Source organism: Schistocerca serialis, chromosome 1 (genome assembly GCF_023864345.2).
Source record: "Schistocerca serialis cubense isolate TAMUIC-IGC-003099 chromosome 1, iqSchSeri2.2, whole genome shotgun sequence".
Classification (NCBI taxonomy): Eukaryota; Metazoa; Arthropoda; class Insecta; order Orthoptera; family Acrididae; genus Schistocerca; species Schistocerca serialis.
This window is the reverse complement of record NC_064638.1, coordinates 173288405-173312828: the sequence shown is the minus strand read 5'-3', so window position 1 is coordinate 173312828 and position 24424 is coordinate 173288405. Positions and strand designations below refer to the sequence as shown.

At 43.6% G+C, this 24424-nt stretch overlaps 1 protein-coding gene across 1 annotated transcript in view; it reads right to left on the bottom strand.

Moving 5' to 3' along the window:
* The window catches only part of LOC126464895 (putative ammonium transporter 1), a 394112-nt gene that overhangs the window by 135527 nt on the left and 234161 nt on the right, over positions 1-24424 (bottom strand). The window contains exon 4 of the mRNA XM_050096267.1: positions 9928-10155. Within this exon, the coding sequence (XP_049952224.1) occupies positions 9928-10155 (228 nt within the window). The remainder of the gene's footprint in view (positions 1-9927; positions 10156-24424) is intronic.

Below are 24424 nucleotides of genomic sequence, written 5' to 3'. Positions count from 1 at the left end.
CGAGAGACATTGCCCAGACACTGGCCATGCATTTTGCGGAATCTGCCGCCACTATTAAATGTGATCCAGATTTCTGCCGCTACCGCACTGCCATCGAAAGGGGTCACTTGGACTTCCGGTCTCGGAATTCTGAACCGTACAACTACCCCTTCACAATGTGGGAACTGGATTCGGCGCTGTCTGTGGCTCATGATACTGCGCCCGGTCATGATCAAATCCGGTACAGCATGCTGCAGCACTTGTTGCTGCCATCCGAGGAAGTTCTCCTGAATTGTTTTAATATGTTATGGTTATCCGGCACGTACCCTGACTCGTGGAGGGAGGCGATTTTGGTTCGCCTCCTCAAACCGGGGGAGGACCGAATGCATCCCAGTATTTATCGGAGTATTGCTTTGACGAGCTGTGTCGGGAAGACATTGGAACGCATGGTCAACCGTCGCCTGGTTTGGCTGCTCGAGACCAGGCAGCTCCTTAGCCAGTCTCAGTGTGGCTTTCGGAGATGTCGTTCAACTATAGACAACTTGACCCTGCTTGAGGCGGTCATCCAGTAGGCCTTCCTAAGTAACCAGCATTGTCTAGGTGTATTCTTTGACATTAATAAGGCGTATGACACTACTTGGCGCCGCCTTACCCTCAATCAACTCCATCAGAGGGGCTTTCGTGGCCGTCTCCCCATCTTCATTCGGTCCTCTCTTTCCCACCGCCTCTTTCGATATCGGGTTGGTAATGTGCTATCTGATTTGTATGTGCAGGAGAATGGTGTTCCTCAGTGAAGCGTTTTAAGTGTCACCCTCTTTGCCGTCGCCATTAACAGTATCACATTCACTATCCGGAGTCCTGTCCGGTGCTCCTTGTTTGTGGACGATTTTGCTGTTTTCTGTTCTTCCTCCGGTCTTGTCACTGCTAGTCGGCAGTTGCAGCTTACAATAAAGCGATTAGAGGCATGGACTGCGAAGACGGGTTTTACCTTTCCTGCAGACAAATGCGTGTGTGTTCATTTTAATCGTTCTCGACGTCTTTTTACCTCCCCTGAATTGCGTCTGAGGGACACCATTGTTCCTTTTAGCGACACCGTGAGGTTCCTGGGCCTCACTTTTGATTCCAAGTTGTCGTGGTTTCCGCACCTTAAACGAACTCAAGGTGCGGGCCCTGAAGGCACTGAATATTTTGAAGTGTCTGAGCCATCGGTCCTGGGGAGCAGATCGGGCGCGTCTGCTGCAGTTTTATAAGGCTTTCGTCCGGTCGCGTCTTGACTATGGATGCACTGTATGGGTCAGCGAGGCCTTCGTATCTGAAGATTCGTGACGCAGTACACCATGAGGGTATCAGGCTGGCCACTGGTGCCTTCCGTACCAGTCCCATCCCCAGCCTGTGTGCTGAGGCAGCGGAACCGCCGCTCGCCATCCGGCGGAAACTCCTCATGGTACGACGGGTGTGTCAATTCCTTGCCTGTCCTACCTCCCCTGCGTACCCTACCGCTGCCCGACCGCCTATGGAACGTCTCTATTCCAGTCGTCCCAGGGCATCGAGATCATTTGGGATTCGTGCCAAGCATTTGCTAGAGTCCCTTGGTGTGGAGCGTGTGGCACCCCAACTCCAGGGTTTTATCCGCCTGCCTCCCTGGTTGCTCCAGAGGCCCAGTGTCCTTTTAGACTTGTACCGGAGGAGCTGCACTCCTGCGTTTGTTTTTACCTCCTTATTTTACGATATCTTAAACCAGCATCTCGACCATGTACCAGTATTTACGGATGGCTCTAAACAGGGGGACTCTGTTGGTTGTGCTGTTGTTTTCCCTGGTCGAGTCGTCAAGTTACGGCTTCCTGCGGTGTTTACCATCTTTGATGCCGAATTGTTTGCGATCTTCCGGGCATTGGAGCAGATGAGATGTGTTCCCAGTCTTAAGTTTCTCATCTGTTCTGACTCCCTGAGTGCCCTTCAGACCATGCAACACTTGTACCCAGTGGATACGTTCGTCCAGAACATCCATGATGCCCTACTCCACCTGCAACGGCAGGGGAAGGAGGTTTCTTTCTGCTGGGTGCCGGGGCACATGGGTATTAGGGGAAACGAACTGGCGGATGTGGCTGCAAAAGATGCATGTTCCCTGCCTCACATTGTTGAATGTGCCGTCCCCCTATATGCTGTTACCTCCCTTTTGCGTCTTCGTGTTTTGCGTCAATGGGAAGAGGTGTGGCTGGCAGTCGGTGAAAATAAGCTGCGTCTGGTCAAGGCCACCACGCGGCCATGGCGTACGTCCTACCAGTCATGCATGCGGGATGAGGTTCTCCTCATTCGCCTCCGCATCGGGCACAGTCCCTTAACGCATGGTTTTTACCCCGGCGGAAGGACCCCCCAATCTGCAGTGCTTGTGGCGTCCAGATTACTGTCCGCCACATTTTACTTCACTGGCTTTTACTCTCTGACCGGATTTGCCCTCTATTTTGCAAGACTACGCAACGACTGTGGTTAATGTCTTACGGTTTTGTGTCCTGTCCAGTTTGGCCGCCCGGTGTGGCCGTGCGGTTCTAGGCGCTTCAGACTGGAACCGCGTGACCGCTACGGTCTCAGGTTCGAATCCTGCCTCGGGCATGGGTGTGTGTGATCTCCTTAGGTTAGTTAGGTTTAAGTAGCTCTAAGTTCTAGGGGACTGATAACCATAGCTGTTAAGTCCCATAGTGCTCAGAGCCATTTGAACCATTTGTCCAATTTGTTGCCTCGGATTTTAGGGAGAGGATTTTAATGTGCTGCTGGGTGCCTGGCTCACCCAGGTTTTAGGTAAGAGGTCCGCCAGTCACGATTACCTACTTGTTTCACTTCGATTTCTGTTCTCTTTTCCTTGTGTTTCCTTTCCTTTTTTAGTGCGTTTCTTCTCCACTTGTTTTGCCTCCGTATGTGAGGATTTGGAACCGCGTCAGGTCTGTGTCTTTTAGCCGTTCTTCTTGTTCGCTGTCCGTCTTCGTCCCTTCACCGCATGTGTTCCTGTTTCTATGCGTTTGGGCGCTGATGACCATGCTGTTTAGCGCCCGAAAACTTCAAACCACACACACACCTCTCTCAATTGGTGTCGATACTACTTCTTTGAATTCAAATCACACCTTGCCTACACTTACAATGTTAATTTGGAAGGAGTGGAGATTGTCTCTCAGGAAGATGCCAAGAGAATTTTTACCTGTCTTTTTGAATAGATAAGGCACGAACGTGCATGAAAGGTTGTATATGGATGTAGTAGCGAAACAGGGTACGTGGATTGACGATTAGTGCTTGGCATGTTGGGTGCTGGGACAGTGTTTGGCAATTAATTATTGTATTTGAAGGTGTTGCAGGTGAGGGGAGTGGATGAGTTGTACAGGATACAAGTTGGGAAGGGTAGGTGGATGTGGAAGGCCAGATTGAGTGCTTGTCTTTCCAGGATTTCAAGGGACTTGTAGAATTTAGGGCAACGCTGGTGTAGGTGAAGATTGGGCGGTTGAGCGACTTACAGGTGAAGATAATGGTAAGAGGATGTAGACCCCAGGTGCTTCCTGTTAGTAGCTTCAATAGTTTTAGTTGGATTCGAGTTTGCCGGCCGGGGTGGTCGAGCGGTTCTAGGCGCTACAGTCTGGAACTGCGCGACCGATACGCTCGCAGGTTCGAATCCTGCCTTGGGCATGGATGTGTGTGATGTCCTTAGGTTAGTTAGGTTTAAGTAGTTCTGAGTTCTAGGGGACTGATGACCTCAGAAGTTAAGCCCCATAGTGTTCAGAGCCATTTGAACCGTTTTTTAAAAATATTATTCGAGTTTTGTGTTGGATGGTAAGGAGACGTGCATTCCTTGTTAGCTTTCTGTCGAAGGTTAGTTCTGGTCAGAGGCGTGGATTGGTTGTAGATGGAGGTATGGAAATCTGGGCGACGCAAACGTCAAGTGGTGCGACCAAAGATGGAGGCTAGACTTTTTGTAGATTTATTCAAGTTTCCGTGAATTGAACTACTCGACCATAAGATTCAAGTTTCGCAGGAGCTAAAATAAATGATAAGGAAACGATCATGTGTAGAATTCTTCCTCTCTCATCTGAGACGGCAGTGTTGTAGAGAAGCAGGCATCTACTTTTTGAAACATATCGAAGAAGTGCGTTAAGAATTATTTGTGTGATACAATTATTTGTGTGATACATTGAAGCCTGAGAGCAAGGCAATGGATAAATGTCTGGATGGCATATCTCTGTTCAGTGCGGCACAAATGTTAAGCTCGCCTTGCTAATTAGGAGTATGTAGCGCTGGTGTTCTTAGCAATTGTGGAAAATTGTCAACTATTCTCGAAAAAAAAAAGAATCTTGAAAAACTGACACGTCTATCGGATTAGCAGGCATTCAATAACAGGACAAAGAATTTACTATTAACACAACAGTAACTGAAATGAGGGACTTCATAATTTGCGCTGATAATGTTTTAGGTGTTTTCCGACGTTCGAATGAGATATTCTGAGATGTTTAGCCGTAGATGGATCAATACATTCTTCACAGACCATGGACACTTCCAAACATATCAACGTAACATCATGAAATAGGTTAAGTAAGACCTGGTTAGCAACGTGAGGTACCATAAATAAAGGGTATCACGATGTGATGTGCTGATGAAGCATACCTTCGTCTTTTTCTGTGAAAAACCTTATCACGGTCGGAATTGGTCGCACTGGGACTCTTTCAAGGTCAACGCACGACCAACTGAGCCACCCAAGTACAGCTTCAGTCCGACTGAAAGCCTGTCACTGTAATAGTAACAGTCGCCTGCTCTTCCTGGAAGAGAGATTTGAACAATGGTCTGGTACTTCGACAAAGATCAGTTTTGTGTATTCAGACACGTAAAGTTGTTATTTGGTTTTATAAAAAGCACAATGTGATCATAAGTTGGTAATGCATTACGTATGTTCTGCGTGAGAAAGTACTTTGAAAAGCTTTGTTTTATGTGAAGCCATGTAGATGTTCATTGCGCTGGGTTGCTACGCCGTTCAACACAATTGAGCATTAACGACTGAAGGAACGTTTAGAGCACAATCGCACAAACTTGGCAAAAATATGTGTTAAGGTGGTGGTTACGTACTGATACTAATGACGTGGGCCCTGAGCAGTTTCTGTGGCTTGAGTGGAACTTGAATGGTTAGAGCTCGAGCAAGATTACTTGGCCAGTGCGCAGAAACGCTTTGTCGTCCTCAGCGCTGGATGAGTCCAGCCGTCTGTTTCGGGGAGTCCACCTCTCTGTTTCGAAGGGGCAGCCGCCTCAGCTGCCTGTCACCTACACAGCTGTGAGCTACGTCCGAAATGTTCTCTGTCAACCTCGGCTGCCGGCCGCTGTGGCCGAGCGGTTCTAGGCGCTCCAGTCCGAAACCGCGCAGCTGCTGCGGTCGCAGGTTCGAATCCTGCCTCGGGCATGGATGTGTGTGATGCCCTTAAGTTAGTTAGGTTTAAGTAGTTCTACGCTCTAGGGGACTGATGACCTCACATGTTAAGTCCCATAGTGTTCAGAGCCATTTGAACCATCTGAACCCACCTCGGCTACTCTGCGAGAACGGAGGTGCGCGCACGGCGGTTGCACTACAATCTTTCTCAAACGATTTCAAAGAAATTATTAGGTAAGAAAAATTGGTTCACACACATCTCAGCTTCATGATAAACTGCCCATAATTTCATTATGGTTATGGTGGTTTTCATATTTCTGTATTACGTAATGTACTGCGCTAAATTTGAATACTTCGCAATGAAAAATAGCGGCCGCTATGAGTTTGCGTTTGATACATGTTTATTCCACATGTTGCTGCGTACGAAATGGACCTAACATATTGAACTTTTATTTGAACTTAAGACGAGATGTATACATGTTTCTAATCTCTAGAAAATGGATTATAATTATGCAGCGTACTCACCCAACAAGTAATAGAAAAGAAAGGTGTACAAGACAGGCGAAAATAAATCATTCTCTCTGGTTCAATTTCAGTATAAACATGTGTCCAATGTGTTTGTGATAATAATCGACTTACGGGTGAAATTGTCATACTGGCATAATATGTTAATACGATTTTCTGCAGACTCTCTAGTCGTAACTTACAAGTTTGTCGCGGTACGCTTTTGTGCGAAGGCTTATGCTACAGAACAGTGGTTCTCAATTGGGGGCTAGTTATATTCTGAGGGTCAAATTAAAATTTTCTAGGGGTAAAACAAAAGGATTCGATTGTGTTAGGGTTACAAAAACAAATTGTTTTTGAGGATCATTATTATTATTATCACTATTTTGTAAGACTGCAATACTGATTACTACGATACTAGTCCTTATCTTTTTCTCATAGCTAACACTTGCTTCAAGAATCATGAAAGAAGGCTGTATAGATGGAAGAAGCCGGGAGATACTGACAGGTTTCAGATAGATTATATAATGGTAAGACAGACATTTAGGCACCACGTTTTAAATTGTAAGACATTTCCAGGGGCAGATGTGGACTCTGACCACAATCTATTGGTTATGAACTGTAGATTAAAACTGAAGTAACTGCAATAAGGTGGGAATTTAAGGAGATGGGACCTGGATAAACTGAAAGAACCAGAGGTTGTACAGAGTTTCAGGGAGAGCATAAGGGAACAATTGACAGGAATGGGGGAAAGAAATACAGTAGAAGAAGGATGGGTAGCTTTCAGAGATGAAGTAGTGAAGGCAGCAGAGGATAAAGTAGGGAAAAGACGAGGGCTAGTAGAAATCCTTGGGTAACAGAAGAAATATTGAATTTAACTGATGAAAGGAGAAAATATAAAAATGCAGTAAATGAAGCAGGAGAAAAGGAATACAAACGTCTCAAAAATGAGATCGACAGGAAGTGCAAAATGGCTAAGCAGGGATGGCTAGAGGACAAATGTAAGGATGTGGAGGCTTATCTCACTAGGGGTAAGATAGATACTGCCTACAGGAAAATTAAAGAGACCTTTGGAGTAAAAAGAGAACCACTTGTATGAAGATCAAGAGCTCAGATGGAAACCCAGTTCTAAGCAAAGAAGCGAAAGCAGAAAGGTGGAAGGAGTATATAGAGGGTCTATACAAGGGCGATGTATTTGAGGACAATATTGTGGAAATGGAAGAGGATGTAGATGAAGATGAAATGGGAGATATGATACAGCGTGAAGAGTTTGACAGAGCACTGAAAGACCTCAGTCGAAACAAGGCCCCGGAAGTAGATAACATTCCATTAGAACTACTGACTGCTTTGGGAGAGCCAGTCCTGACAAAACTCAACCATCTGGTGAGCAAAATGTATGAAACAGGCGAAATACCCTCAGACTTCAAGAAGAATATAATAATTCCAATCCCAAAGAAAGCAGGTGTTGACAGATGTGAAAATTACCGAACTATCAGTTTAATAAGTCACTGCTGCAAAATACTAACACGAATTCTTTACAGACGAATGGAAAAACTAGTAGAAGCCGACCTCGGGGAAGATCAGTTTGGATTCCGTAGAAATACTGGAACACGTGAGGCAATACTGACCCTACGACTTATCTTGGAAGCTAGATTAAGAAAAGGCAAACCTACGTTTCTAGCATTTGTAGACTTAGAGAAAGCTTTCAACAATGTTGACTAGAATACTCTCTTTCAGATTCTGAAAGTGGCAGGGGTAAAATACAGGGAACGAAAGGCTATTTACAATTTGTAAAAAACCAAATGGCTGTTATAAGAGTTGAGGGGCATGAAAGGGAAGCAGTGGTTGGGAAGGGAGTGAGACAGGGTTGTAGCCTCTCCCCGATGTTATTCAATCTGTATATTGAGCAGGCAGTGAAGGAAACAAAAGAAAAATTCGGAGTAGGTATTAAAATCCATGGAGAAGAAATAAAAACTTTGAGGTTCGCCGATGACATTGTAATTCTGTCAGAGACAGCAAAGGACTTGGAAGAACAGTTGAACGGAATGGATAGCGTCTTTAAAGGCGGATATAAGATGAACATCAACAAAAGCAAAACGAGGATAATGGAATGTAGTCGAATTAAGTCGGGAGATGCTGAGGGTATTAGATTAGGTAATCAGACACTTAAAGTAGTAAAGGAGTTTTACTATTTGGGGAGCAAAATAACTGATGATTGTTGAAGTAGAGAGGATATAAAATGTAGACTGGCAACGGCAAGGAAAGCGTTTCTGAAGAAGAGAAATTTGTTAACATCTAGTATAGATTTAAGTGTCAGGAAGTCGTTTCTGAGGGTATTTGTATGGAGTGTAGCCATGTATGGAAGTGAAACATGGACTATAAATAGTTTGGACAAGAAGAGAATAGAAGCTTTCGAAATGTGGTGCTACAGAAGAATGCTGAAGATTAGATGAGTAGATCACATAACTAATGAGGAGGAATTGAGTAGGATTGGGGAGAAGAGAAGTTTGTGGCACAACTTGACTAGAAGAAGGGATCGATTGGTAGGATATGTTCTGAGGCATCAAGGGATCACCAATTTAGTAATGGAGGGCAGCGTGGAGGGTAAAATTCGTAGGGGGAAACCAAGAGATGAATACACCAACAGATTCAGAAGGATGTAGGTTGCAGTAGGTACTGGGAGATGAAGAAGCTTGCACAGGATAAGGTAGCATGGAGAGCTGCATCAAACCAGTCTCAGGACTGAAGACCACAACAACAAAAACAACAACATCTTTTTCTCAAATGTGGTTGCAACATTCATCGTCCACTTGCACCTCTGTTCTCCAAGTGATAGGTACGTGTGCAGGCAATAATCACTGCACAAATATTATACTGTTTAGAGACGGTAACTGTTCTACGTCTGCACGATGCGTGAGCTCCGGTCACAATGTATTGCCAATTATATTAGATCGTAGTTCGCTACTCGACCACGGTGGCGCACCGAGTACTCCTGTGTTCGATATGTCGGAGGAATACAACGCTGCGAATGGGGTTTCCAATTAGAAGTTATCAAATACTGGGCTGCCCTACCCTCGGAACACGGAGATGGGGCCCCACGTGTCACTGTGTAACCATTTCTATTCCTCCGAATATAGCGCCATCTGTGGCTAAGCGAAGTCTTTGCTTCAGAGAAAACGTATGTAGATTTTGCCGTAGAGTTGTAATCTGCAATACAAAAGGGAGTTCTCATTGAAGATTTCAAAGTGACACCCAGCCACCGACGCACTGGGTGGTGTGTGGAGTAGTTGGATGTCCCCCTCCGACATAAACAAACTGGAATTATAGCTTTTTTGAGGTGGTGTGTAGTTTTTGAGGTATTTTAATGTATTCAGTTAAAATGAACACTCTAAAGCGTTAGGAAGCCTTTTTTGAAGTTATTTGTCTGGAAGTGAAACGTGGACGATAAATAGTTTGGAGAAGAAGAGAATAGAAGCTTCGCAAATGTGGTACTACAACAGAACGCTGAAGATTAGATGTGTAGAACACATAGCTTATGAGGAGGCACTGAATAGAACTGGAGAGAAAACAAATTTGTGGGAGAAATTAACTAAAAAAATGGTTCTAATGGCTCTGAGCACTATGAGACTTAACTTCTGAGGTCATCAGTCCCCTAGAACTTAGAACTACTTAAACCTAACTAACCTAAGGACATCACACAAATCCATGCCCGAGGCATGATTCGTACCTGCGATCGTAGCGGTCGCGCGCTTCCAGACTGTAGGGGCTAGAACCGCTCGGCCACCCTGGCCGGCAATTAACTAAAAAAAGGCACCATCAATTCAGTTGTTAGAAGGAACTGTGGACGGGAAAAATTGTAGAGAGAGACCAACAGATGACTACAGTAAGCAGATTCAGAGGGTTGTAGATTTCAGCAGTTTTCGGAGATAAAGAGACTTGCGCAGGTTATCAAACGAGTCTACGGACTGAAAACCACCACAACAACAACAACAACATACAACAAAGACTGAGTGGTGTTACACTTCGTCATGCGCAGACGGTTGCGGCCTCACCTGAGATGACGGCGCTGTAGATGAGGTAGGCGACGTACTGGCAGCGCTCTGCGACGGCGCCGGAGACGATGGTGGCGGCCGTGGCGGCGAAGACGAACTGGAAGAACCAGTGCGCCATCCTGTCGCTGGGCAGGCCTACGCTGGCCCACAGCTCCAGCCCCAGGAACTGGTTGCCCTTCCCGTACGCCAGCGCGTAGCCCACCAGCCAGTAGAAGAGCGCGCTCACGACTGCCGAGACGACGAGCAGTGTTAATGTTGTCAGCAGGTTAGGGTGGCACACTGTGACATTTCTAAACAGCATGGGTAGCAATAACTTCAGAAAAATTACCTACACGAGCTACCATAGTACAACACGTCATCCAATTGCAGTGTGTTCAAGAGAAATACTAAAATTAAAAAATAAATAACTTTTTAAAAAAGAAAATTCGATGATTTATTCAAGAGAACGAGCTTAATAAACCGAGCAAGTCAGTAAAGCATTGGTCAACCTCTGGCCGTTATGCAAGCAGTTATTCGGCTTGGCATCGATTGATAGAATTGTTGGATCTCCTCCTGAGGGAGATCGTGCCAAATTCTGTCCATTTGGTGTGTTCGATCGTCAAAATTCCGAGATGGTTGAAGGGCCCTGCCCATAGTGCTCCAAGAGTTCTCAATTGAGGAGAGATCCGGCGACCTTGCTGGCCAAGTTAGGGTTTTGCAGGCTCCAAGACAACCAGTAGAACTCTCGCCGTGTGTGGGCGGACATTATCTTGCTGAAACGTAAGCCTGGAAAGGCTTGCCAGAAAGGACAACAAAACGGGTCGTAGAACTTCGTCGACGAACCGCAGAACTGTGGTGTGCCACAGATGACAAACAAAAAAGCCCTGCTACGAAAAGAAATGGCACCCCAGAGCACCATTCATGTCAGGCCATAAGATTGGCATTCCATCACTGTCTCGGGTGTCTCCAGACACGCCTTTGCTAGTCATCGGAGCTCAGTTCGAAGCGGGACTCATCACCGAAGACAATTCTACTCCAGTCAACGACTTTGCAGGCTGGAAACATGTCCGTAGACGCCCCAGACAGCGATTGGTTACGTAATTGACAGTTGTCCGGCACACGACCCAACAAACAGGAGTGACGGTCTAGGGTGCCAACTTAGTTCATAGTAGTACCCTTCTGGTTGTCATCCCGCGGCATCCTTACAGCGCAGCGGTACGTCGACGATATTTTACGCCTTGCTTTGTTGCCCTTCATGGTAAGCCTTCCTAGGCTTACAATTCCGCAAGATAATGCCAGCTCACACACGGCGAGAATTTCTGTTGTTTCCGTTTTAGTTGTCGACTACTCTACATTTTACAAAATATAGTAAGGATCAGACACACAGAAGAGCTGATCCGTTTTTAGAACACAGGACGCAATGTTAACTTGTGAAACGGAACAGCTCTTGCGTTTCTCTGATTCTAAGAGAACAGTTAGAAGTTGGTTTCTCGGTACTTCTCTTTAGACGCATTGTCGCCGTCACTCTGTGACAACAATGAAATGTGCCTTCCTGGCAAGGAAGATAAATATTCCTTCAGTTGTGAATGGGTTTACAATCAAGTAGGAACGCTATGGAGTCCAGAGGAAGAAGAATAGTGAAAATGTGCCTGGAGAAGGGACAGAATTTAATCGAATTTTGTAAGTATTAGAACCTGTTTTGTAGTGTATATATTTCGGTAGTAAGTACTATAATAATAGTAATTATTGTCATTGCTATTACTGCTGTTGTCATTATTATTATTATTATTATTATTATTATTTATATTCATAGCTGAGGAAGAACGTGATGTGGAGATGCTCAGGACATTCATTGGTTCAGATACAGATGATGAGCCTTGCTATGAACCGGTAAACACTACAGATTCTGGTGAACTGCCAAACGATTACTATACATTACAGCAGTTCCAGTTGATTTTCTTTCCCTTCCTCTGAATACCTACTATGTTATTGTTACAGACAGAGGTGTTGAACATGGAACATCCCTTGTAAAGAATGTCACAAAAACTGCTGAGGATGCAACTAGTGCACAAGTAAATCATCACAATCAGGACAGGGAAATTACAGATGACAATGCTGGTATTGAGAATAATAATAAAACAAGAAAACAAAAAAGGGTAGCTGTTAAGGAAAAATGGAAAAGAAATAAAAGAAAAATCAATCGAAAGCATGGTAGGACATATATTTCTATGAAGAATTCTGAAGTTCCGTCAAGAAATGTGAAGCCAAAAGATTGCTCTAAACCAGGGGTCTCCCAACTTTTTAGTCCGCGGGCCACATTGACTCCTCCACGAAGTCATAAGGGCCAAGACTTGCCTAATGGGATTAAAGCACCCTCGCACTCCATGATCACCGTAATGTAAGGCTAAGGGAAAGATGAAATCGCAAAAATCTAAGGTTGTGGGAATAGATAGCACTGAAACGAACTACTATTTTTATTTAATTACATAATTTTGATTGGTGGACGTACCTGACCGAAATTCTGGCGTATTTTATTCTGACGAATTTCAACGACAAAAAAGCATGTCACTGCACATTCTTCACGAAAGCGTCCTGCAAAGTTAATGAAACCTCAAAATCACTGTTAGCAACACTACTACTGCAAGACGTAACGGAGGTAGAGTATGTCAACGCATTGTTAATTCAAGTGGCGCAACAATAAGTTTAGTTATGTAGTCTTGTAGCGAGTAGCTAGCAGAGCCAGAGCATATATTTGATAGTTCTGTTGCGTGATTGTGTCTATGTTGCGAGTGTCTTACGAGTTTTTTAGTGTTTTATGCACTGTACTGGAAGATGAGACGACGAAGTGTGGGCCAATTCAAAGTTTGAATTCGAAGAGACAAGGAAAATCTGAAAATCGAAATACGTATAGCACGACTTGAGTATTTTTTCACTGTATTTTTTAGTGGAAATACAGTGTAATTGTGAGTATTTAATTTAGTAATTAAAGTACCTTAAAAATAAATTCATTGCATTTTGTTTAGGCAGACTATTCCCTAGTTTTATTAGTATTAAACAGCAAAATTTTATCTTCAGGTCACAATATTTTGTGAAGTTCTGTACAAATATGGAAAAGAAACGAAAGGTTGACATTGAATGTAGTATTTCTAAAGAGCAGTGGGGATGTCAATACTTCGTGGTGGAGTCAAGCAACGAACCAATGTGTATTATTTGCAATGAAGCAATATCGGTCTTCAAAGAATACAACGTCATTATGAGACTAAGCACTCTCAGAATTACTCAAAGTTTCAGGATGCGAACGATTAGAAATGTATGAGTCTCTGAAACGCCAGCTAAAAACCCAGCAGCCGCTGCTTAAGAAAGTAACTGCTGAACAGCATGCAGCAACTCGTGCTAGTTTTCGTGTGGCTCATTTAGTAGCGAAACAGTGTAAGCCATTTACCGACGGTGAATTAATTAAGAACTGCATTATTGCAACAGCAGAAGAAATGTGTCCATAAAAATTAATTTATTTAAAAACATAAGTTTGTCGTCAAACACTGTGGCTCGAAGAATAGATGACATTGCACAAAATATATCAGCACAACTGTGTGACAAAAATCAAGACTTGGACTGGTTCTCGTTGGCCGTCGATGAGGCAACAGATATATCAGATACTGCTCAAGTACTACTTTTTATTCGAGTGATTGACAAAAATTATGAAGTGTATGAAGAGCTCCTTGATGTTCACAGTATTCACGGGACGACCACTGGCGAAGATATTTTTAAAGAGTTGAAAGGGCAATTCATAAAAACAATCTTCAGTGTGAGAAATTAAAATGTCTTACAACTGATGGTGGCAAAAACCTCTGTGGGGAAAAATAAAGGAGTTGTTAGTGCATTGTATTATTCACCAACAGTCTTTGTGTGGAAAACATTTAGATATGTCAGAAATTTTAAAGCCAGTTATTTCAGTTGTTAATTATATCAGATCCCATGCACTCAGTCATAGCCAGTTCCGCGAGATTCTTGAAGATATCGAGGAAAGCGACTTGCCTTATTATACTGCAGTGCTCTGGCTTAGCTGCGGTAAAGTTTTGACCCGTTTTTTTGAACAATAATTGAAATTTTTCTGAACGAAAGGAATCGCCCTCTGGCTGAGTTACGGAACGGTGAGTGGTTATGGTTTTATACAGACTTAACTAAATATATGAATGATCTTAATTTAAAATTGCAAGGTGAAAACCAGCTTCTGCCTGATTTATACACGCATGTTAAGTCCTTTCGACAAAAGATTGCTTTGTTTCAATCTCAGTTGAACAAAGTATGTTTCACGTATTTTAATACATGCCAAACATTCAGTCAGCAAACTGAGATTCCGTTTCCTGTAACTTTCGCAATTGAAACTTTGGGCGCTTTAAAAATTAATTTTGAATTACGTTTTTCAGATATCGATGCAAATTCAAAGGATATAAAGATATTTCAAAATCCCTTTGACGTCGATATAGAAGCGTTACCCGTAGAACTTCAGTTAGAAATTATTGATTTGCAATGTAGCGACTTTTTTTAAAGAAAAACATTCAAAGTCAACATTACTGGAATTTTATAAGTGTCTTCCGTCCACACAGTTTCCAAATTTTCATAAATTTGCCCGTGACTTTTTTTCCGCTTTTGGCACTACTTATTTGTGTAAAAAACTTTCTTCAAAATGAAACATGCAAAAAGTATTTACAGATCAAAATTAAGTGATGAGCATTTGAAGTTACTGATGATTATCTCCACGAGTAAACTTGATCCACAACTGGAGGTAATTATGAAAGGAAAGTTACAGCTACATAAAAGTCAGTAATTATCACTATTTTTTTCACTATCGCACGGAGAGTGGTCTGTCTGTTTATTGTGGATAGCCACAAGTTTAGCCTAGACCCGCTTTGTAAAGATAGAGCTCCGACAATGTCGCGGTGTATTGGTCGCGATAGGCCTCGAAACTCAGTTGTTGGCAGTGTAGGTACCGGTACCACCTCAAATATTTGGCGGGCCGGATACCGGGGATGTCCGGCCATCTAACGCCGGTTTCGGCCCGCGGCCCGCAGTTTGGAGACCCCTGCTCTAAACGGCCATGACAGTGCCGCAGTAAGTTTACTGAGCAAGACAGACAAAATATCCGTAGAGCCTACTGGGATGGATCACTTGAGCTAGAAAGGCAATACCTAAATACCTTAGTCGAAGAAGAAGAGAAACAAAGAGTGAGGACAAAATCGGATAACTCGCGAAGGAAGGGGACGAAGAAATTCTATCCAATAAAGGGAACTGATAAGATTCAAGAGCGTGTGCAGTCTTTCCTCAAGAGATTTGAAATTCCTGAAATTATGTAATAAATACTATTAGAAAAAGAGATGAACATCGTGTAATTGAGAAAGAGCGAAGAGGATGCGATGAGCCAGGTATAAATAGGCCAGAAGAAAGTGAAGAACACATTAAGAGTTTTCCTGCCCTTCCTTACCATTACAAGAGGAAAGAACGTACAGCAGATTATTTACCTGCCGATATGAGTATTAAGATAATGTATGAGTTATATCGGGCCGGCCGGAGTGGCCGTGCGGTTCTAGACGCTACAGTCTGGAGGCGAGCGACCGCTACGGTCGCAGGTTCGAATCCTGCCTCGGGCATGGATGTGTGTGATGTCCTTAGGTTAGTTAGATTTGATTAGTTCTAAGTTCTAGGCGACTGATGACCTCAGAAGTTAAGTCGCATAGTGCTCAGAGCCAGTTATATCGGGAACAATGCTATGACGAAGGAAAGACAGTCAAGAAATGATAGCTGTATAGGGAAATATTCACAAAGGAATTTAATCTGAAATTCCACAAGCCACGAAAAGGTATGTGATAAATGTTTAAAGTTCACACCGATCAGCTGAGGAGAAGGAAGAAAAAGATTTTAAAAGCGAACAGGAAGAGCATTTGAAAAGGAAAGAAATGGCAAGGCAATTTAAGAACACTAAGAAAAACAGTACAAGAAAAGGCAAATCTTTGCTAGCTAAATTTGACTGACTGCCCCCTAAAGTGAATGCAAAGGCAGTGTTCTATAAAAGAAAGCTCTCCGTGTACAGTCTCACAGTTCTTAATGTAGGAGAAAACAAAACAGATTGCTACATGTAGGACGAGACAACAGCAAAAAGGGGGTCCATAGAAGTGGCTTCATGTTTGCGGGATTTTTTGAAAAGTCTTGCACAAGGAAAACGAAAACCTTGTTTTCTAATCCCTGTGGGGGCCAGAACAGGAATGCCAACATGAGAACTTTGGTGTTTGCATGGTGTGAATACACTGGACATCCCAACTATCGACCAATGCTTTTTTCAACCTGGTCATTCACAAATGGTAGTAGACTCAGGGCATGCGAGCATCGAATGAAAAAGTAAACATGTGGATGTTTTTGACGCCATTGGCTGGTATACAATTTTAAGAATGACCTCCAAAAAATACGGAGTGACAGAAATGGATAACACTCAAATTTTAGATTTCAACGAGCTTCAGAAAAAAATAATTCGGAATAGGAAAACTACTGAGAATGGAGAACAGTGAAATGGCTTAAGATTGTTTGGATGCAATGTAGGAAAGAACAGCCTGACATGATGTTTACAAGTATTCCTACAATGATCGTGAACTTCAAGTTTCGTTAAAATGATTTTTCCTATGTTCGTTATATGAAGATAAAAAAAAGCAAGAGTATTATTTCTGTTACCTGTAAATTACTTATTGTACGTTCAATGATACTGCAGACAATTAATGCGAAGTGAAAATAATTATGGCTTTTATGTATACTCTATCATAGACTGATAATAAACTTCCTGAGAAACAGTTCTCTAGCTTATAATATTGAATAGCACTAACACACATTCTCATAGCTTGTTCCGTGTAATCCATATTTATAGAGACGTTATTAACACAACTGCGGTAACATTTCATATAATAATATTGCTTAAAGCCGCATATTATTTGTTTGGCGTTCAATGATACTGCAGACAAATAATGCGAAATGAAAATAATTATGGCTTTTATGTATACTCTATCATAGACTGATAATAAACTTCCTGAGAAACAGTTCTCTAGCTTATAATATTGAATAGCACTAATACACATTCTCATAACTTGTTCCGTGTAATCCATATTTATAGAGACGTTATTAACACAACTGCGGTAACATTTCATATAATAATATTGCTTAAAGCCGCATATTATTTGTTTGGCGTTCATATGTTATACAGCAGCAGCCATTAAGTTAAGGATCGGACAAACGTAACTACGTGCATAATTTCATAAAATATTTCATTAGTGTACACCGAGTGACTAGAATATGTAACACATACTAGAAAACAACAGTCAGTGAAGTATACTTTTTATTTACCATAGAAAGGTTCGTAAAAAACTATTAAAACGAAGTCAGTTTTTTGGACAAAACCTTTAAATCAAATTATCTCTCTGTTTTTGGAGTTACGTTTCTTTGATCCTAAATGGGCGATAGGTTTGCCAGTGTCTGGTTTTTTAACATCCTCCGTTCCCGTTACTGTGTGTCCGAAATGTGACCAGACATTTTCCTTAATATCTTGCTCTCGCAGACCAGCAGTTTTTGTTCATGTGTTTTCTTTAATACAAACGTTGCAGACCATATGGAGCTACCGGGAGAATTACACTCTGGTACAGGCTGATTTTAAAACTTCTCGAAACTGCTCTACTGCGCAGCACATTCCGTAAACCAAAATGTGAACTATTGCTGTGATCCTTACTTAATCTCAGTTTCTACTCTATCTGCTCACTAAAATGCTACTCAAATTTTTAAATATGTCTACTCTTTTAAAAATGAATTCGTCAATTATCAATGGGGTTTGATCATTGGGTGCGTTGCTCTTGACTATGTACTCGGTTTTCTTACAATATTTTTCTATAATAACTTGTCATAAGTTGCAAGGCCTCTTTGCTACCACTTATTAGAATAACATTGTCCGCATATGTAAGTCGATTTATTGTGATAATACCCAGTTTATTAAAATCTATTAACCGTCCTATTCAACTTCAAGTTCATGCCTTACAAAGCTGCACTTTATTTCTTTTTTCCAACGAAAACGCAGTTAATGCGCAGTTTGGAACACTTTTTTAGCAGTTTAATGAGAGTCGAGTGGTCAGATGTGATGTGATAGTTAGTTGGTTGGGCCTGTTCTGTCACCACATCATCGCTCAAGACTCCATTTCCTAGACTTTCTTGAAAACGAGCTTCCAGGATAACTGGAAGAGATCTTTTGGCTACAAGGATAGGAATTACCTTCCAGCACTGAGGGATCACATTCTAGTAGTCAAGTGACACATTTAAACCTAACAGTTCGCGGAAGACGGATGAGCAGAAATGATTACGTCTCTTGGTTACCAAGGTCCTTAGACCTTACCTCTTCAGTTTTTTGACTGTGGGGATAAAGGCGAAGTCTACAAAGAAAATGTGAACAGAAGAGACGCACTGATCGTTCGGATTACGAATAGTGGTGCCCCCTTAAAAAGAATACCCAGACGACGAAAGAAGAGCAACATGTGGCTTTGTCAAGGGAATACGGAAGTACATTAGAGGAAGAGGTGAATTTAAGAAAATTGACTTCGAATGCAAGCATTTTCATTTGTAACACCTGTGTGGGTCACATTCTAACACCAGTATGTGAGTAAATAACAAATATTGTACACCTGTTATAAATGTTTTATTCGGTCTAGTCTATACTGCTACTTCTTAGAGTACAATACGAGAAAAAAAAAAACAACGCAACACGAAGGAATTATCCGAATGGGATGGAAATATGCAGGTGTGATGTACATGTACAGACAAACAAACTATTACAATTTCAGAAAAACTGGATGATTTATTCAAGAGAAAGATCTTCACAAATTGAGCAGGTCAATAAAACATTAGTCCACCTCAGGTTCTTATGCAAGTAGTTATTCGGTTGGTATTGATTGATAGAGCTGTTGGGTGTACTCCTGAGGGATATCGTGCCAAATTCTGTCTATTTGGAGTGTTAGATCACCGAAGTTCCGAGACAGTTGGTGGGCCCTGCCCATAATGCTCCTAATGTTCTCAGTTGGGGAGCGATCCGGCGACCTCGCTGGCCAAGGTAGGATTTGCAAGAAGGAAGAAAGGCAGTAGAAACCCTCGCCGTGTGCGTGTTGGCATTATCTTGCTGAAATATAAGCCTAGGATGGCTTGTCATGAAGGGCAAGAAAACCAGGTTTAGAATATTACAGATGTACCGCTGTGCTATAAACGTGCCGTAGATGACAACCACAGGGGCCATGCTATAAAAAGAAAGGGCACCCCAGACCATCACTCCTGGTTGTTGGGGGACATTCAGGTTGGTATCCCACTGTTCACCGGGGCATTTCCAGACACGTCTTCGGTATGGAATCTCATGAGTGGAATTGTCTTTAGTGGTGAGTCCCACTTCAAACTGAAGCCTGATGACCATCGCTGAATTGTCAGGAAACGGACTGGGCGACGATGGAGACGGTGGAGTACCAGCGTGGCTTCCGAACAACATACGCCCCGACAACTAGGAGTGATGGTCTGCGTTGCCATTTCTTTTCCTAGTAGGATCCATTTTGATTGTCAGTTGAGGCAACCTCCCAGCACAGCGGTACGTCGACGATATTCTATGTCCCGTTTTGTTGCTCTTTATGGTAAGCCTCCCTGGGCTGACATGTCAGCAAGGTGATGTCTGCCCGCATACTACGAGTGTTCTACTGCTTGCCGAAGCCCTTCTTGGCCAGTAAGATAGCAGGATCTCTCCCCAACTGAGAACGTGTGGAGTGCTATGGGCAGGGCCCTCCAACCATCTGTTGCTTTTGACGATCTAACGCGCCAGTTGGCCAAAATTTGGCACAACTTCCCTTAGGACCCTTAGGAGGACATCCAGCAACTCTGTCAGTCAATGCTAAGCCGAATAACTGCTTGCATAAGACCCAGATGTGGAACAATGCGTTACTGACTAGCTCAGTTAGTGAAGCTCTTTCTTTTGAATAATTTTCCTGAAATTGTGATCATTCGTTGACTGTACATGTATCTCACTTACACCGAATTGCATCCCATTGGGATGATTGCTTCGTGGTGCGTCTTTTTTTGTCTTAGAATGTATTTTGAAAACTTTCTGCAACGAGTCCCGCGCTGCTTCAAATTACTGAAATCACTGCGGAATCCGTGCAGGCTGTTACTGAATTCAGTCTTTATTAGTCTAATAGCAGAGTGATTATCGAGTCGACCTATATAAACAACAAAGAGTAGTGTGAGAGAGCATCATATAAACTTGGTGCTCACGTTAGGTCCGTAACACCCAAAACCTATAAGGAACATTCCGAAGCGTTACGCAGGATTCAGACACGCCTCCAAAAGTGACGCCACAGCTACAGGAAAGCTGCAGTGGCACTTTAGTTGCGCGTATGAACACAGAATTTTCAGTGGCGATATTCAAGTAATGCAAATTTTGGCATGCCACAAAAAGTCCAGTTCGGTTGTACTTTGTGATGCCACTAGTTTTTCCCCAACACTGAATAGTGTCATTCACTGCTCTGTGGTGGCAACATTTTGAAACACGAGTGTTATGGTGTTGTTTCGTAATTATTATGGAGCAATTGCTGCTGTACACCGTTAGATTTCAGTGTGTTTCATTTTATTACTGAAAAAAGTCACTGCGGTCTTAGGTTCGAATCCTGCCACGGGTATGGATGTGTGTGATGTCCTTAGGTTAGTTAGGTTTAAGTAGTTATAAGTCTAGGTGACTGATGATCTCTGATGTTAAGCCCATAGTGCTTAGAGCCGTTTCTTTTTTTTTTTTTAAAAAAAAAAAGTCAAAGCAATGGTCAGAACGTACACTTTCGCAGCTTCCGGAACTACAAGAACCTGATATTACTGTTAAACTTACTGTAACAGTGTGTGTGTGTGTGTGTGTGTGTGTGTGCTTAATATTTGCACACGAATGATGTATCCCACAATCTTGAATGATTTTTGGATGAATAAGCAAGTAAACTTACTATCTAAACAAAAATATGATGATTTCATAGTGCAGAAATTTCACTTAACTAGTCATTAGAAGAGAAGCGTATGTCATGCTAAGGTTACAAGAGACGGATACAAGTAAAGGGATTGCGACAAAGGGTTTGGAACTGGATCCTTGCGAGCAGAAGAGGGAAACCGAGACTGAACGCAGGGATAAACAGAAGGCTCGAGAAGAAATCTGACAAGAAAATGAAATTCGAAGTTTTTGGGTGCAAAAAACAACCAATAGAATTCTAGTCTCGTCTGCAGAACATGGCGATAACGCTGTTGCGATTCAGGCTGCGATGCAGTCGACTGGCACGCAACAGTCTCTCAATTCCTTCTAAACCGAGCGAGGTGGCGCAGTGGTCAACACATTGGACTCGCATTCGGGAGGACGACGGTTCAATCCCGCGTCCGACCGCCCTGATTTAGGTTACCGTGATTTCCCTAAATCGCTCCAGGCAAATTCCAGGAGGGTTCCTTTGAAAGGGCATGACCGATTTCACTCCCCGTCCTTCCCTAATCCGATGAGACCGACGACCTCGCTGGTTGGCCTCTTCCTCCAACACAACCCGAGAGCAATTCCTTCTAAGAGTTTCTCTTCGTTTTAGTTATTTTCAGGGTTGTAGCATCACAAACGGGAACCAGTTTCAATTCGTTAGTTTTAGCCATTCTCTCTTTGGCGCCCAAGTTGGATAGTGGAGCTAAGAGAACAAGCTCCTTTACGGGGGGCGGTCAATAAGTAATGCAACAGTTTTTTTCTTGGCCATTTTCAGTTGAGAAATGCCAAATTCATTGTGGGACATCGTGCAACATTCCCGCTTCAGCATCTATAGTTTCATGAAGTTCGGATAGGTTACGCCGCTATACACAACCTCCAAAATGGCGTCTGCAACGCAGATGCGTTCGCAGCAGAGAGGTGTCACTGAGTTCCCTTTGGCGGAAAACCAAAGCGTCGTAGATATTCATAAGCACTTGTAGAAAGTCTACGGAGACCTGTCAATAAACAAAAGCACGGTGAGTCGTCGGGCGAGGTGTCTGTCATCATTGCAACGATGTCGCGCAAACCTGTCCGAGCTGTCGCGTACCGGCCGGCCGCACGCAGCTGTGACTCCTGCAGTCTTGGAACATGGGGACACCTCAGTCGAGGTGATAACAGATAACAGTCAAACACGCCGCTGCTCCACTGGACGTCTCAGTTGGTACTGCTGACACATTCGTCCACCAGTTGGGTGCTGAAAGGTGTGTGCCCGCTGGTTTCCTCGTCGCCTAACAGAAGACCATAAAGAGCAACGGAGATACGTCTGCGAGAAATTGCTTGCACGTTACGAGGCTGATCGTGACAATCTTTGACGAACGTCTTCACAGGCAATGAAACATGGGTTCATCACTTCGAACTGGAAACAAACCGACAATCCATGGAGCGGTGCCACATCACCTCTGCTCCGAGGAAAAAGTTCAGTGGGGCTGCTTCACACATGTCTGCGAATCCGCCTTGATCTCGCACCTTCCGACTTCCCTATGTTTGGCCCAACGAGGCTCGCCGCGGGAAGCAGTTCGTGGATGATAGGGAGGTCACTGATTCGGTAAGACGTTGGCTCCGACATCGACCAGTGGAGCGGTACTGTGTGTGTGTGTGTGTGTGTGTGTGTGTGTGTGTGTGTGTGTGTGTGTGTTGGGGTTTACAGGTGCTCAACGTCGAGGTCATCAGCACCCTGACACACATTAAAAGAAACGAATGTGGACCAATTTACACTACTGGCCATTAAAATTGCTACCCTACGAAGATTACGTGCTACAGACGCGAAATTTAACCGACAGGAAGAAGATGCCGTGATATGCAAATGATTAGCTTTTCAGAGCATTCACAGAAGGTCGGCGCCGGTGGCGACACCTACAACGTGCTGACATGTGGAAAATTTCCAACCGATTTCTCATACACAAACAACAGCTAACCCGCGTTGCCTGGTGAAACGTTGTTGTGATGCCTCGTGTAAGGAGGAGAAATGCGTACCATCACGTTTCCGACTTTGATAAAGGTCTGATTGTAGCCTATCGCGATTGCGGTTTATCGTATCGCGACATTGCTGCTCGCGTTGGTCGAGGGCCAACGATTGTTAGCAGAATATGGAGTCGGTGGGCTCAGGGGGGTAATACGGAACGCCGTGCTGGATCCCAACGGCCTCATATCACTAGCAGTCGAGTTGACAGGCATCTTATCTGCATGGCTGTAACGGATCGTGCAGCCAAGTCTCGATCCCTGAGTCAACAAATGAGGACGTTTGCAAGACAACAACCATCTGCACGAACAGTTCAACGACATTTGCAGCAGCATGGACTATCAGCTCGGATACCATGGCTGCGGTTACCCTTGACGCTGCATCACGGACAGGAGCGCCTTGATATGGTGTACTCAACGACGAACCTGGGTGCACGAATGGCAAAACGTCATTTTTTCGGATGAATCCAGGTTCTGTTTACAGCATTATGATGGTCGCATCCGTGTTTGGCGACATCGCGGTGAATGCACATTGGAAGCGTGTATTCGTCATCGCCATACTGGCGTTATCACCCGCCGTGATGGTATGGGGTGCCATTGGTTACACGTCTCGGTCACCTCTTCTTCGCATTGACGGCACTCTGAACACTGGACGTTACATTTCAGATGTGTTACGACCCGTGGCCCTACCTCTTCATTCGATCCCTGCGAAGCCCTACATTTCAGCAGGATAATGCACGACGGCATGTTGCAGATCCTGTACGGGCCTTTCTGGATACAGAAAATGTTCAACTGCTGCCCTGGCCAGCACGTTCTCCAGATCTCTCACCAATTGAAAACGTCTGGTCAATGGTGGCCGAGCAACTGGCTCGTCATAGTACGCCAGTCACTACTATTGATGAACTGTGGTAATGTGTTGAATCTGCATGGGCAGCTGTACCTGTACACGCCACCCAAGCTCTGTTGTTCAATGCCCAGGCGTATCAAGGCCGAATTATGGCCAGAGGAGGTTGTTCTGGGTACTGATTTCTCAGGATCTATGCACCCAAATTGCGTGAAAATGTAATCACATGTCAGTTCTAGTACAGGGTTATTACAAATGATTGAAGCGATTTCACAGCTCTACAATAACTTTATTATTTGAGGTATTTTCACAATGCTTTGCACACACATACAAAAACTCAAAAAGATTTTTTAGGCATTCACAAATGTTCGATATGTGCCCCTTTAGAGATTCGGCAGACATCAAGCCGATAATCAAGTTCCTCCCACACTCGGCGCAGCATGTCCCCATCAATGAGTTCGAAAGCATCGTTGATGCGAGCTCGCAGTTCTGGCACGTTTCTTGGTAGAGGAGGTTTAAACACTGAATCTTTCACATAACCCCACAGAAAGAAATTGCATGGGGTTAAGTCGGGAGAGCGTGGAGGCCATGACATGAATTGCTGATCATGATCTCCACCACGACCGATACAT